This window comes from Daphnia pulex, chromosome 9 (assembly GCF_021134715.1).
Source record: "Daphnia pulex isolate KAP4 chromosome 9, ASM2113471v1".
Lineage (NCBI taxonomy): Eukaryota > Metazoa > Arthropoda > Branchiopoda > Diplostraca > Daphniidae > Daphnia > Daphnia pulex.
In genome coordinates this window covers 8,844,864-8,859,778 of record NC_060025.1, presented here as the reverse complement: position 1 = coordinate 8,859,778, position 14,915 = coordinate 8,844,864, and the positions used below count along the sequence as shown (strand labels likewise).

General features: G+C 40.4%; 6 protein-coding genes across 9 annotated transcripts; 4 read left to right on the top strand and 2 right to left on the bottom strand.

Moving 5' to 3' along the window:
• Positions 1-6: 6 nt before the first annotated feature.
• LOC124201713 lies at positions 7-4,127 on the bottom strand. The gene is made up of 5 exons (XM_046597898.1): positions 3,290-4,127; positions 890-1,108; positions 710-816; positions 540-629; positions 7-427 (listed from the first exon to the last, which is right to left on the bottom strand). Exons 1-5 carry the CDS (start codon positions 3,345-3,347, stop codon positions 284-286), a joined length of 618 nt encoding a protein of 205 aa, XP_046453854.1. The 5' UTR covers positions 3,348-4,127; the 3' UTR covers positions 7-283.
• A 225-nt stretch (positions 4,128-4,352) lies between these two features.
• On the top strand, positions 4,353-5,882 carry LOC124201712 (ribose-5-phosphate isomerase-like). Of its 2 annotated transcripts, XM_046597897.1 has the most exons (8): positions 4,353-4,479; positions 4,552-4,667; positions 4,777-4,950; positions 5,021-5,101; positions 5,164-5,216; positions 5,279-5,423; positions 5,503-5,594; positions 5,658-5,882. In XM_046597897.1, the coding sequence occupies exons 2-8, from the start codon at positions 4,602-4,604 to the stop codon at positions 5,752-5,754; spliced, it is 708 nt and encodes a 235-aa protein (XP_046453853.1). In that variant the 5' UTR covers positions 4,353-4,479; positions 4,552-4,601; the 3' UTR covers positions 5,755-5,882. The 2 variants fall into 2 exon arrangements, with proteins under 2 accessions (XP_046453853.1, XP_046453852.1); XM_046597896.1 differs by having other exon boundaries at positions 4,448-4,667.
• Positions 5,780-8,171, bottom strand: LOC124201711 (R3H and coiled-coil domain-containing protein 1-like). Its single transcript, XM_046597895.1, has 10 exons — positions 7,951-8,171; positions 7,699-7,870; positions 7,482-7,636; positions 7,211-7,411; positions 6,821-7,146; positions 6,600-6,750; positions 6,447-6,536; positions 6,254-6,368; positions 6,059-6,180; positions 5,780-5,987 (listed from the first exon to the last, which is right to left on the bottom strand). The coding sequence occupies exons 1-10, from the start codon at positions 8,099-8,101 to the stop codon at positions 5,929-5,931; spliced, it is 1,542 nt and encodes a 513-aa protein (XP_046453851.1). The 5' UTR covers positions 8,102-8,171; the 3' UTR covers positions 5,780-5,928.
• Positions 8,172-9,172: 1,001 nt separating this feature from the next.
• Positions 9,173-10,196, top strand: LOC124202544 (proline-rich receptor-like protein kinase PERK12). Its single transcript, XM_046598897.1, has 2 exons — positions 9,173-9,282; positions 9,359-10,196. Exons 1-2 carry the CDS (start codon positions 9,268-9,270, stop codon positions 10,016-10,018), a joined length of 675 nt encoding a protein of 224 aa, XP_046454853.1. The 5' UTR covers positions 9,173-9,267; the 3' UTR covers positions 10,019-10,196.
• A 1,114-nt stretch (positions 10,197-11,310) lies between these two features.
• Positions 11,311-12,672, top strand: LOC124202386. 2 transcript variants are annotated; one of them, XM_046598731.1, is made up of 2 exons: positions 11,311-11,402; positions 11,486-12,672. In XM_046598731.1, the coding sequence occupies exons 1-2, from the start codon at positions 11,388-11,390 to the stop codon at positions 12,458-12,460; spliced, it is 990 nt and encodes a 329-aa protein (XP_046454687.1). In that variant the 5' UTR covers positions 11,311-11,387; the 3' UTR covers positions 12,461-12,672. The 2 variants fall into 2 exon arrangements, with proteins under 2 accessions (XP_046454687.1, XP_046454688.1); XM_046598732.1 differs by having other exon boundaries at positions 11,375-11,402; positions 11,498-12,672.
• A 669-nt stretch (positions 12,673-13,341) lies between these two features.
• Positions 13,342-14,912, top strand: LOC124202387. 2 transcript variants are annotated; one of them, XM_046598733.1, is made up of 3 exons: positions 13,342-13,496; positions 13,588-13,752; positions 13,825-14,912. In XM_046598733.1, the coding sequence occupies exons 2-3, from the start codon at positions 13,738-13,740 to the stop codon at positions 14,794-14,796; spliced, it is 987 nt and encodes a 328-aa protein (XP_046454689.1). In that variant the 5' UTR covers positions 13,342-13,496; positions 13,588-13,737; the 3' UTR covers positions 14,797-14,912. The 2 variants fall into 2 exon arrangements, with proteins under 2 accessions (XP_046454689.1, XP_046454690.1); XM_046598734.1 differs by having other exon boundaries at positions 13,365-13,752.
• The last annotated feature ends 3 nt before the right edge of the window (positions 14,913-14,915 follow it).

Sequence of the window (14,915 nt, the reverse complement as noted above, 5' to 3'; positions counted from 1 at the left end):
CGCGTGTGTCGTTTTTTTCCCACATGGGATTTGTTTATTATGATTTCCATATTCATGTAAAGCTCATTAAACGTGTTACACATAATTTAAAAGGGAAAAGAGATGCTGGAGAACACACACACACAATAATAATAATAATAATAATAATAATAACTGAAAATGTACATTTACATATACGGTTATTTCGTATTTCTGTTTTTTTTCTTATCGCCATCAAATAACCCCGAAAGAAAAATATCATCTTGAGAGAGTAGAGTATAGAATAGAGAGTAGTAGGTAGAGTCTAATAACGAATCACCTGGAGCGTCATAAAGAGGAGGATCAGGCAACTGTAATAATGGGCCGCCGTGATGAGACTGCTGGCCTTCTGATGGCTGCTGGGCGTGCCAGATGTTGTTGTAGACCCTGAGCGAGCTTCGATTATCACCTGATGGGGAATAAGTCGAGAAATGAGATTTCCAGTCATCCAATTATATTCGTCCCTTTATGCATAAATAATTCGGGCCGGGATAAATATAAATCTATAGAAATTTGAATACCACTTCGATTGGTGAGCTGGGCACCACTTCATCTCGTACAAACACTTGGCATTGGAATATTCCACCATCTTGCACCTGAGCTTTGTCAATCTAAAAAAACACAAATTTCATCATTTTCAAAATTCCCGCCATTGCGAAATTAGGTCAAATTCAAATTTATGTTATTATACAATGAGCGTAGAGGTTCGGGTGTCCTCCTGGAAGGTCAGACGAAGTCGAGGATTGGTGTCGATCAACAGAGTGTCACCGTGAGAGATAACTTCCTGGTTGGACGGATCTACAATCATAATCAATTAAAATAGAATTATAACAAATGGAATAATAACAAAAGGCGAATTGTGCTGTATTACCTTTCATGTCGAATCTGAGCCAGATGACGGGATTGGAGACGAGCGACGGCTCAATCAGATCCATCATTCGTGAGAGTTGACTATTGACAGGCACTCGACACTGGAGGCTCACCTGAGAGCCTTCCGGCACTACTTTCCTGACGGCAACGTGATGTCCTCCGACCGAATCCACCACGACACTGGCGCTGCGGCGCGTGCTCCCGCTCTTGGCTAACACGACTGCGTAATATACAATAGACAATCCATATATAGTCATTCATTGGCAGGAAATGAATCATTTATCACGATTTTCTATTTCTTTCTTTTGCAACTGGTTTTTCTGGGGATATTTAATTCCTTGCGGCTAATGGATTTCCCGTATCATTAACAGCTAAACCTATATAGTATAATTATCTTATTTTTTCGGGGGGGGAGAAAAAGATTTGTCAAGGTTTCCTCCTTTGCGTGCTGCATCATTAACACCCCGAAAATGCACACAAGTCCAAAAATGGGATATACTATATAAGAATCGCTTTGGGCCGGGTTTATATATATAATAACTTTGGTTGGGGTGAGAAAAATATTTTTTTCTCCCCCTCCAGCCACACACACACACAACTGTTGATGCAATCCCGACAGCTCATCAGTAGCCTTTTCTCTAGCGTTATAAGCAATAACGTTTTTCGGGGATGAGTCAGCAGCAGCGGAAGGAGCGCACGTACCCACCACCACAAAGATTATTTTTTTTCTGGCAACAACAACAACAACAACAACACAGCAGACATATAGAAAAACCGGGTCTTATATATTTTGCTGGGTGCTTGATGAATAATACATGAGGAATCCACAGCCGACACATTTCTTCTTTTTCTTTTTTTAAAAAAAGATTTCCCGATAGAAAAAAGAAGAAATTTTAAAAAAGAAAAAGTCTTGTGGAAGTTCTCGCCTTGTTGTTCACCTTCTGGGGGCTTGTGTGTGTGTATACGTTCTCTAACCTTTTGGCCCGCATCATCGACTTTTACGACTTTTTTTTTTCTTCTTCTTATATTTTATACATTTCCAGTAGAAAATGTAATTCTATTTTAGTTTTCTGCCGTTTTTTTGAATTTCGTTATATATTATTTCCCACTGAATCTTGTTTTCACGATCACGCCGAACTTTTATATTTTTTTTTCCCTTCGCTCGATCGTAAAAATTTTTTCGGGGTTTTAAAAATAAAAAAGAAAGAAAGAAAAAAAATCTTGATCCCGCCGAGTTTTGACACGTCGTTTCTTTTATAGGCCTACTATATTAAAATGTGGGATACAATCTCCCTCTACTATACGATACGCAGCAACAAGATACCACTATTAAATTTGGAAAGATAACCTCTAATGTCATCAAAATTCTCCTTTTTCATTTCTTATATCTATGAATGGACCATGTAATTCTAGACGATTATTATTATATAACCCCCTCCTGGCCATCGGGACAATATGAAAGAGACACGGAATTCCTTAAGTGTCGTCTATAAGGGAATATAATATGAGGCCTATATGTTATCTGATTTGTTATTCTGTGTGATCCGTCGATCCATCATTGGCCCCACCACTTATTCCTCTCTGTATAAAGGCAGGACTCTTCTGTGTGTTGTCCCAATTTGTTAAGTCAACAATCGATAGAAATGAATTAAAGATTAGAAAATTATCAGTGTGTCTAATGTATCAGTGATTTCCAATTCTATAAAATAAGAAGCTCCCGGGTGTTTGGGACAGAAATGTTATGCCGAGTATATAGGGACTATTATACTACCTGGTGGGTTTTCGACTTAATCACCAGAGGCCTTTTCTGTCCTTATTATATTTGGTTGGGTCTATACACACATCGGTCGAAGAGGGGAGCGGCTGATAAATATCCCGACTGGTTTATTTCAGCACTTCGACCAACGATAAGCGACGAAAGAGGAGAGGGAAGGGAGGGGAGAGAGAGAAACTAAAGAAAATTTCCCCCTATCAAAACATTGATCCTCTCAAACATTTCACGTCGTCTAGTATAGTATAGGCTATCCTACCCTCGGCAGCTCGTGTGAGCCCCACTTTGAGCGGCCGCTGTGTTATAGTAGTAAGTTGCTGGTTAAAGAAAAAAAGAAGTAGTGATTTATGAGTTACGAAAGCCGAGAAATCCGTGGCCAGAAGTTGTGCTCTCGCCCAGCAGCAGAGCTCTAAAGGCCTACTTAAAGGAATAAGAAAAATATAGACGCGTTATATATGCCCCCCTACAACATATTATATTGGTGAAGGGACATATACAAATCTAGAAGGGGCCTTGGCCTATTCAAAAGTTGTTTAATTCCTTCCTCGAATAAAAAAGGGAGCAGCTGCGCTTGACACGTACAATATAATGAATGAAATAATATAAGGAGAAAATGTGAAAACATTTTACCGCAACAGCAGCAGCAGCAGAGGAGGAAGTAGAAACTGGTGACGATTGATGACGGCATCACGATGATTGGAAAATTCAATATTGGTTCGTGCTGCTGTGGTTGGCTGGCTGGCTTTCTTGTGGTGTAACGGACACAAAGTGGGACAACCGACTGAGTGAAGTAGAGAAGGTAATTCAATACATTCGGGCCGGAACAGCAGCCAGCCGCAGCTTAGCTAGCGGCGGAGAACGACTGTGATGATGTTGACGAAGGGCAAATGTCTGCGCCTTCTTGATTTCCACACAGCACCAGCACTTGTTTGAATAGACGTCAAAACAATATAACAATGCACACACGACGCCGCCAGCAGCCACAAAAATTTTAGCGTATTATATAATGGCACACAACACGGGGAAACAATCGGGAATGTATTTAAAAAAAACCTCTGGCACGAGAAGAAGCAGATGACTGTGCTGGACCAGCCCTCCTCTCTCTCTCATGTATGTATCCAAATCAATACAAACGATATATAATTCTTGATTGGGACTGGCAAGTCACGAAAAAATGTGTTTGAAAAACAAGACAATTCGTGACTCGGATGGAAATGACCTCCACGACGTGGCGGGACCTTGTTCTACACAATTGCCCAACCCGGCCGTCAAGATCAATTCGAGATTGTTATTAAAACAAAAATGTCTTTGTCGATATCGTCTATACCGCGTTCAAACTTTGCACGGGATACTGGTTACTAATCAAAAAACACGTTTCCAACCGATAGATGCAAGAGGAGGTAAGAACTTTTGGAACAAATACCCAGGGACGTTTCGGTACGACTGGCCTGAAGGTCGGCAGTCTACTGAATGACTTTGGTGGGTTTTCACCCAACCATATATGTTGGGAGACTCGATGTTGGCTTCCTACACACGGAAAGAAAGAAAAATAATAGTTTGATCGGCCATTAAATAGCAATCATCGCATTTCCACATGGATGCGGAAACCTTGCTTATTATGGTTTGACACCATTTTTACAAGAATATTTATATTTTTCTTATTATTTTTTTTCAATCTTGGCGCCGCCATAATGTGTTTGTTGGCAAAGTTTATTTTCATGTAAAAATATTTATTTTTTTAGGACCCATAGTTTGAAGAAAACTGGCAGAGTTGCCTAGCGAACAGCTGTTTGTTGTCTGCACGACTGCACGTCAAAAAGGCATGTTTTGGTTGAATACCTCTATAAAATTCCTGTACGGCTATCGATCTTACCGCTGCTGTCTTACATTAGCTTTCAACAGAGCAATTGGCTATAGATCCTCTCGGACGACGGACGTGAAGATGAACGATCCCGTGGAGAACGCCAAACGACTAGCCGCCTTCAAAGCAGTGGACAATCACGTGGTGGTAATGTTTTAAAATGTTGAAAGGAAAAAGGGAGAAACCCCTTTTTTATATGCGTTCTTCGCGTGGCTGTTACATGCGTTAAAGAATGTCTCGTGTGCGTTCCATTTAGGATGGTGTCATTGGAATTGGGAGTGGGTCCACGGTGGTGTATGCTGTCGAACGTCTGGCACAGAGAGTCAAGGATGAGGGTTTGGAAGTTATTTGTGTCCCATCCTCCTTCCAAGCCAAACAGCTCATCATTCAGTATGGATTGAAATTGGGAGATTTGGAGATGAACCCAGAAGTATGAATTTTACATGGTCAGTCATATTTACGTTTTATTTAAAAAAAAACATGATTTCAATTTCTTGCAGTTGAAAGTGACAATCGATGGTGCTGATGAATCTGATACCATGCTTACTCTCATCAAAGGAGGTGGCGGGTGTCTGACTCAGGTGATTTTACACTAGTGTGTTTTATTAGTTTGTTGACTAAATTTCATTTTTATAATCACCAGGAAAAAATTTTAGCCAGCTGTGCAGAAGAATTCATAGTCATTGCAGATTACAGGTAAATAATTGATTTTCTTTCTGGTTGAACCCCCTTACATAGTTCATTTGTGTTGCAAATAGGAAAGCATCCACCAATCTGGGTGAACAGTGGAGAAAAGGCATTCCAATTGAAGTCATTCCTGGTGCTTATCGTGTTGTCTACCAAAAAATTGAGAAATTACTTGGAGGAAAGTCAGAACTGAGGATGTCTGGCAGTTCAAAAGCTGTAAGTGTCACATCCTAAATTGAAGGGCTATTAAATTAACTCAGTATGTACCCATTGACATTTCATTTTTTGTAAACAGGGCCCTGTTGTTACAGACAATGGCAATTTTTTACTCGACTGGAATTTTGAGAGTGTGAAGGATTGGAAGCACGTCGAGAACTGCTTGAACATGTAATATAAACCAATGAAACCTTTACACGGGCAAAAGTCTTATATCTTTCTCGTCTTTTGCAGGATTCCCGGAGTCGTGGAAAACGGTTTGTTTGTAGGAATGGCACGAAAAGCTTATTTTGGTATGAGCGACGGGACAGTGATGGAACGCAACGTTTAACGCATTTGTTGAACGAATCTCTCTCTTTAAAAAAAAACCTGTGTATTTGTAATCACACTCAGAAAATGAAATTAAAAAAAGAACATTGAGAAAACCTAAAAGGGTAATCTCCATTGTTCTCAATACTATCATCATTTTATAAATATATATTCTTTAAATGCTACGATTTGGTTTTCAAGGCATTGTTCCCTCCCAAGCGGCTTCCTTCTGTTGGGCTGCTAATCGCTTTTTGGCTGGAAATGAAAAAGAAAACAATTATCTTCCGGGTTCCTTTTTTCTTCGAAAAACTATTCAAAATTCAAACCTTTAGCATCCGCCAACATTTGGCGTTCAATCTTCCTTTGCTCGGGGCTAACGGTATTTCGAATTCCAAGCGCAGTGCTGACCAAACGCTTAGCCATACTAGCTGATGTTACCGGTCGAGGTCTGATAGAAAAACATTCCATAAAAATGTTGGCAATATTTAAAAAAAAATCAATTTGCAAGATTTATGACTCACTTAAAAGGCTGAAGTGCCGTGGATATCCGCCGGGCACAGTTTCGTGATTCTTTAGTCGCTTGAGCCAGCGGACGCATCTTAATAAGACTTTGAGTAGCAGCCAAGGCATCAACGGCTTTATTCATCCATTGATAGAAAAACAAACACAGAAATTAGGATTGATAACGCTAAAACCACTTTTATAATAGATTACCTGCGTATGCGCTTCCATAAATGGCTAAAGCATGAGTATCATCCACCCATTTAAGGGAAAAATCTGGCGGTTTTCCACTGACGTTCAAGGCTTAATTATAAACAAGTTGTAATTTAAAATGAATTTCGTCAATCAGCATGATAAGATAATTACCGGTGAACAAGTCCTCAGTCTTGAACGTTGAAGGGAAATCGTACAGTTCAATTACATGATTTAAATCTTCATCATGAGCCTCGTGAGATGCCTGAGAATAAACTTCATTGGATGGTTGAATAATTCGCACCGATCCAACGGCCAGAGTCAACTAAATTCAGAAAATAAAATCAGTTTTGCATAGGCTTTAGATAATTTTAAAAATAAGAAATAACTAATACCTCTTCCAGTGCATCAGGTCTTAAGAGATCACCAGTTTCATTATACAATTTATCCCAAGAGTCCTCCTCAAAGCTGATATTTCTCTGCAGGTTGCTTTCTTTTGGAGATGCGGGCTTTTCTAGAGGGACGTGGTTGGAAAGTTCCGCGAATTCACAGCACTCCATCAGATCTCCGACGTCCAAAATTGACTGTTCGGATGGTTGAACGAAAGGGGTTGAACTGGTTCGAGAGATCTTACGGCTGATCTGTGGAGGAGCCTGAATAGAATTGCTTTCTTCTTTCTTAAAAATAGGTGTCTGATTGGTTTCTTCTTCCACGGCAAGTCCTAAACATCACTTGAAATTATTACTATACAGATCTCGGATATTCTTAAAGATAAAATAACTAACGCATTTCAACACGAGTCGACTTCTTTCTGATGGGTGAAATCACTTTGGTCCCTGATTCAACTCTGGGTTTAATTTTCTCACTTTCTTTCCAGTCATCGCTCAGATTATGGTTTTGCATGGAAGATTTACGTTGGGGTGGCACATAAATAGCCTGAGATGGTTTTTTCAGGTTACAGCTTGGAGACTGAGCAGACACAGGAACTGGAAAATATGAATAAAAGAATACTGTTATGCTTTTTAGAGAGAATTTCCAAGATAATACTGACACCACCTGCATCCACATTTTGCTTGATCGTTTCTTGAAGGACTCCCGAACTTCTGGCTGGTGGTGGACGATAAATAGCTCGTTCATTGACAGCTCTCTGCTTTCTTGGTTGTTTGTTATCTGTTGATTGTGGCTGCTGACAGTTATCATTTTTGGGAGATCTATCAAGATTGATGCAAAAACCACATTTAATGTTGAAATTATTGGTATGACACAAAACTACTTTTCTTGAGTAGGATCCATCTTGTAGATTACTTTAGGACACACAACAGTCCTGCGATCAGCTTTTCCTACGGAGAAGGTTTTCAAACTGCTGAAATTTATTTCAACAACCTGATGGATTAAGAATCGTAATCTGGGGGAAACTGAAGGAAAGAGATACACAGCTTTGTGACCTGTAACCAATGAAAGTACATAAAACAAATATGTGAAAGGCATGAGTGTGCAACAACAAGCAACAAGCTTAGTCATTTACCTAATGGTTGTGGGGTGACGGCAAAAGCGCAAATATCGGCGTAAACTTGTTCAACAAATGATTCTTCGATCTGGTTAAGGAAAGTAGAACACGGGAGAATATCGTTGGCGGCCTTGAATAAAGAAGCGAAAGGAGCTACGCTGTGGGTCATTTCACTTTTTCAACTCAATGCGCCATGTTTTTTCGATGTTTTCATAGTGAAAAAACAGAAGAAATAATGAAAAGAAAACACGACATTTATTGAAAATTCATGGCAACGTTGAAGCACAATTTTGATTCAACTGGCAACTTTTGAAAACGCGCCTTTTTTAAAAGTCTAAAAACAAAAATATGTCCCAAACATCTAGTCTGAAATATTTCCAAATCGTGGTGGAGTCATAAAACAAAATAGAGTTAGTTATCTTGTGGTTTTATTGTAGAATGGAGTTTTATACACCGATTCAGTGTGATAATTACCTTTATAAAAGATAAGAAAGGTCTCCACCGCGGTTTGGAAATATTTCAGGCTAAGATGTTTGGGACGTATTTTTGGTTTTTCATCAAGACTTATGCAACCTATCACATATAATATAAATATAAAAAGTTTTCTGGTATAATTATTGAAAAATACAGTATTCTACAATGATTCAACACGAAAAATGATCTTATCAGCACATGAGATCTTATGAGATCAACATATGCGACTTTTCCCGCTGGGACGTTGAGCAAAATTTTAATCAACATCGCAGCATGTAACAGCTATTAATTTTCTGGAGAAAGGTGTGACGGTAATATAGGAATGGGATTCAGGTGCCACACGTGTGGCTGTGGGTAAATACAAAAAGTGAAACTACAGCATTACACAGAGAAAAGATCATAAATTTAGAAGAAGAGTTGTTTTACCTGACAAGATTTCTATAAGAAACCGTGCGTTTGTAAATCGTTCAAATGGCAAACTGCTGAACGCATTGTACATCAGCCCAACACTCTTTCCACGCATGTTAGTTCATTCTCCTCGGCTCGTCTGCATGTCGTTGAACAATTAACGTCACCCAAAATCCTCAGGATACATTAATGGATATAGCCTACGCTTTAATAATGTAAAGGGAAAAGCTTCTTAAAATGGTTTGGGGTGGTTAGCTTTTTAACAAAATAGAGAAAAGTATAGAAAAGAGAAAGAAAGTGTTCCTAATGTTATGAATTTTATTCTTTCCGCGGAGCTATATAAGCCCTTTCGGTAGCTTTGTTTTTCATCAGTAACATTCTGCCAGCCAGCCCTTTTGGAAGACTTGGAGGTTCTAATCTATTCATTTAAATTACAGCTAATCACACATCGGCATGAATTTTTTTAACGTAAGCTGGTTTCATCTTGATACTAAAATGTTCCCACTTTTATGCTGACCAGTCAAATTTGTGACTTTCTTTTTAGACGAAAAGTTGCAGGTTCGGTTCCCTGATGATGGTTTTCCAACTACTGCTGTCTATCAGCTGGGCTGTTCCTTTCCCCTCGTCAAATAATCCGTTGGATTCGACAGAGACATCTGGGATTTCTGAACGAGTTGATCCTGCTGACCCCAGTAGGCCTACCGCTGAACGGGAATCTGAGACGGCTAATAACTTTTATCATTTCATGAATAACGCTAATCCGTCTCAACCTCTGGTGGAAACCTCTGAACCCCAGGGGTACTCCCCATCTGTTGAATCATCCAATCCCGCCGTTGATGATGCACAGCATCCGCCGTCCTATCCATCAGCAGCTGAAAATGTTCAAACGAACCAGGAGGAAACTGCCGTAGTGGGCGATCCTCATCTCTACGACTTTTTGAAGAATGTTCTTCCTCAGGCACCGATAGAAGTAGCGGCGGTAGAATCTCAATCGCCATCTGTTCCATCGTCGCATCCACCAGCGAATCCGTCTTATCCAGCTGAGCCTGCCGCTGCTGTCCAAACATCTCCAGAGAAATCAGATGTTGGTGATGTTTTCTTGAACATCGGTCCTCCTCCTAAACCGAGAGCTCTGGGATTCCCACCGATAACCAACACACGCGATAATGTGATTAATCAAAATAACTGGGACATATTAGTTTAAGTCATTTCACATCTGCATGTATATGATTAAATCTTCAGCTGGTTTTGAAGCTATATAAAACTTCCTGATAATTGAGCGTATATTATATGCGTCATATTTTCGTCTGAATTTTGTTTTCAAACATATAGGTTAACACAGAAATATACACTAGTATTATACAAACATAAAGAAATTATTCGTACGTTTTGTTAATTCTATAGCTAAATCTAATTTAGTAGATATGTAATGCACAAGGCAGCCTAATTCATAATTTAGAAACACCGAATTTTTAAAATTGCATTTGCTGCTCAATGATCCATCAAGAAATTAGTCCAAATAATATTAACGACAGAGAGCATGGCTAAAAATAGTCTGGACGAATATAATTATGAAACAATTATAAGAGTTTCTTTTCCTAAAAGAAATAGCCAAGGTAGCCAAGTGTCCAGCATGCGGGTGCAATCCATAAGGAAATGTTATTGGGTTCGGGTGAAACCCTTGTATAATACAAGGCTACACACACCTGTGACATAGAGACAGCAGCTGAAAGTCTCATAACATTTATTCCCTGGCTGTTCTAATATCGCAAGAGAATTATTATAAAGAAAGCTGCTGCTATTTATTATAGGCTATACTATACAGCCTGCTGGGAGAGCGCGCTATAATGGCAGTGAGAACATTCAAGAAAGAGCATATAGACCACCTGCTGGTGCACTTATACTATATTTTCGCTCAGCAGTCAGCACACACACATTCGTACCTATTGAAAGTCAATTGAGATTAAATTTCATTCATTGAGCAGCAATAAACTGCTCATATAGAAAAAAAAGAGCAGATTGCAGAAGAATTTCGCCCGGAAAAAGTTGAATTCGTTCGAGAACAAAAAAAATACTCCAAAGGGAAAAACAAAAATTGGAAGCTCTATTAAGTGAAACCAGGAAAATAAATGCAAAAGTCGTAAATTTTGAGCCGATAGAAACCACACGCAGTGCTGTCTTCTACTACAAACTTCATTATAGAACACTCGCCATATTTTCCCTCTCGTTCGCACGCGTGAAACAATAGGACGGGCGGTCGTGTTGCTAGGTAGACTCTGTACACTATGCTGGATGTATAATACATATGCTGAGCAATAACCAATTGTCGTCTCTCTCTCCGGATGATTTTTTTGTTCCCTTGTTGTTGTTTGGTTTTTGCGGTTAACTAGTTAAGGAGGGATGGGCTAATAGGAACGCCAAGTGTTGAAAAATGAAAATAGATGCGAAAAAAAACAGGGCCGCGTCTTCATCCGGAGCTATATAAGCTGGCCGATGGCCCATCGTTTATAGTCAGAAAGTGTTTAGCTGCTGACAAATAACGTGTTTCATCAAAGTAGCCTATATAATTCGCCATGAGGTTTCTTAGCGTGAGTTTCTCTTTATCAAATAGCAGCAGTTGATTTGCAATATGTTTTATAAATCCTGAACCATATTTGTTTGTTATTCGTAGGCCTATATTCAGTTGAGATGCAGTAGGGCTACGGCGTGTATCAGCTACTTGATTTTGATTCAACTGCTGTCGTCCAGCTGCGCCGGTCCGGTTCGTTCTTCCCGCAGGAGTGAAGTGAGGAGTCCCTTTGCATCCCGGAAGTACGCCAATATCGAGTCCCGAACAAGCGATTATCAAGATAATCAGCAGTTGACCAATGAGAATCACGAAACGGCCTTAGTAGATGTGAAGAATCCCAGCGAAGATTTGATCGCCACGACCGACAATTCATTGCCTTTAGAGGATCCCGTCGAAAACTTCCAGTCCAGTCCAGTTGGTCCATCAGAATTGCTGGCAGATATCAGTGGGTCAACTGATGCTGATGCTCAATCTGAATATGTCACCGATCCTTCCATCGATCCTGCGGCTGTAACACCTGACGTTGTGGCGATCGACCAAGTCTCTTCGGATGCCTCCGCTTCTACAACTCCGATGGATCTTCCACTTTATCCAGCAGTGCGAGTCCCAACTGCTCCGGAATCGGCTCGCATAACCGCCGCACCTTTGGGTGCCGGTACCAACAATCCTCCATCAACCGAAGTTCCCGTTTTAGCTCCAGTGACATTGCCGGAACTTATTTTGAATAATACCGAAAGCGGAGTGAAGAAGACCACTCCGATTTTGTCGTTGAAGTATGGCGTGCCGAAGGGCGGCGATAAGCAGAATCTACCCAAACATCATCGCCCGATTAAAACTTCCTATTACAATCCTCCCGACACCATTAATCCCTATCTTGGCGAAGAATTAGATAAACCCATTTATCTCCCGCCGACTTTCCCCGGCCCCGCTGCTCTCCCGGTCGCTATTAATCTTGACGCTTCGGATGAAGACGACTTTCCCCCGATTCCGTTCGGCAACTCCAAACCCAAGAAATTGGAGTTCCCTCCGGTGTCCAACACGGACGAGAATTTCGGTTATCAAATCGACTGGTGGTAATAATTATATACATAGGAGCGAAAAAACAAACAATGAATCTTCAGTTATATTCGGTTATATTATATAATTTGAGTCAGATATAATATCATTCAATCTAATATAGATTAGATTTTCAAGCTTCTGATTTTATTTTGTCATGTCATATATGCTGCTTGACACACGTTTTATTGGTTAAATAGAGAAATATATTCACAGTTATTATACTCATCAAATATGCCCCCAAATATCTTTAATGTTAGCCCAAAATCAATGTAATAAGGGCTAACCAAAAGTATATATATACAGTAATTTCCGACTTTGCGTTGACCGCTTTTATATATACCGCGGCCATCAAAACAAAAGATTACGAATCAAAGCCGCAAAATATAATGAACGATGTATTTATTTGTGGGTATACAAACATTATAAAAAATAATATGCTGGGAATCGATCTGACCACACTGAATTCTATACCTAACCGGGAAAAAAAAATGAAATCTTTGGCGGGAAGGTTTGAAGGTTTGCCGTCACCTTTCGTCGCTAAACGATTGTCTGTCTAAATATGAATAATAAAAGTTGCGTAAGAAACGCACAGGTGAAAATTGTCGTCACATTTGTGCACGTCTCAAATGCTGTTGGCAAGCAGCAAAATAACGAAAGAAATAAAAAGAAAGCTGGAACGATCCACGGTGCTCTATGACGGGGATCAAAATTGTTATTACACTTAAATATAATGGAGTAACAGCGCAGTTCGTCTGCCGCACAAAAGTCTTTTTAATTGTTTGGAAAGAGCAGCTGCAGGTGCTTCTTTGAAAAAGAAGTGAAAACGGGAAAAAGTCCAACATAACTGCTGGATAGTATAGTATAGAAGTCGATATAGAAATCACGCATGCGCTAATAATCATCTTCTGTCGCTTCTATTTTTTTGTTTGCCACGGGCTACAGGCGGCAGACAAATGCAACGCATCAGTCTCGCCATTTTCCCTTTCGACTGCATGTCGTTCAGCTATCTAAAACGGCCAACCGTTTCTCTGCTGGGCAACCGGCAGCGATAACGGTATATACAAGAAACGATTTCAACTTCAAAACATTTTTCAAAATGATTTTTGCGGTAATGGGTTTTTGTACGTGGGTTTATATAATGGCAGGAAAACTGCGGAGAAAGCGACTGCTGCTGTGATGGAAATCAAGTTATATGCCAGCGCTATATAAGTCCGTCGCTATCTTAGTCGTTCACTCACATTCAGTCAGAAACTAAAACAGACACCACAACCAGCACCGCACCGAGCCTTTGCAACATGAATTTTCTCAACGTAATTAGGCCTCAAATTATATAATATTCATTTTATAACCACTTAGATAATTTTGGTCCATTTTCAATGCAGAAGAGAAATAACGCAGTGGCTGTAGCTTGCCTGGTTTTATTTCAGCTAGGCTGCAGTTACTCCAGTCCGGTTCGTTCACCTCGTACGTCTGCTTTGAAATTACGCAACATACTGGCCAACATTCAACGAGTTCCTCGCAGCGATCAAGATGATCACCTTATTCCTAATGATGAGAATGGAGCTGATGTTTCAGTGACTCCTGGCCAATCCTTCCTACCGACGACTGCTGAGGGCGTTCCCTTAGATGAACCGGAAGCAATTGATAACACTGGCCCAATCGGAAATTATCCAGACTCACCTGAGGGTCAGATCTCACCTGATGGGTCTGACGAGACCGAGTTTCCAGCACTGCCAACAGATGTCGACAGCGGATTACGCAATTCAGATTCAGTTGAAACTGTGACGTCATCTAATGTTCAAGAGCCAATTCAGAAGCTGGAGGATCCTTCCTATTCCAAGTTTCTTCCAGAACAAGAGCTTCCGACTACATCTGAACTCTATCATTCACCAACTGCGGAAGCACCTTTTAATCCAGCGGAACTTCCGTTAACGTATCCAATTGTACGTGTCCCGGAGGGTCCATCAGCCATACCCATCACCGTTGCCGATTTGCCTCTGGAGACCATCTTACCATCCACGGCAGCACTCCCAGAGAAAGAGGAAATCAGTTCCTCATTACCGGAAGCTCCCGATCAGTCAGCAATCATTGCGCAACAAGGGAACAACGTTGGCGCTCTTCCGCTGGAGTTGGATGCCAAAACGCAAACAGCGTCGTCTTCCTTTGGCGTCGATCCGTCCAAATATCAGCCAAACAATTCGTACGATCTGATCACTACAGACAATCCAAATGAAAAGGTCAGTAACTCTTCCGGCCGTCCGATCGAATCTCGTTTGAGGGAGCTGGGCTTCCCTCCCATATCCAACACGCAAGACAATTTTGGTGTTCAAGTCAATTGGGCTGAATTCAGGTAATTCGGCTTCAATCCGTCCGTCATGTGCCCTCTTTTTTTAACTATTTGGTGTCAAATTCTCTTCATTTTTATACTATTCAACTGAATTCGAATAAATAAACGGTAGATTGATAAATATAC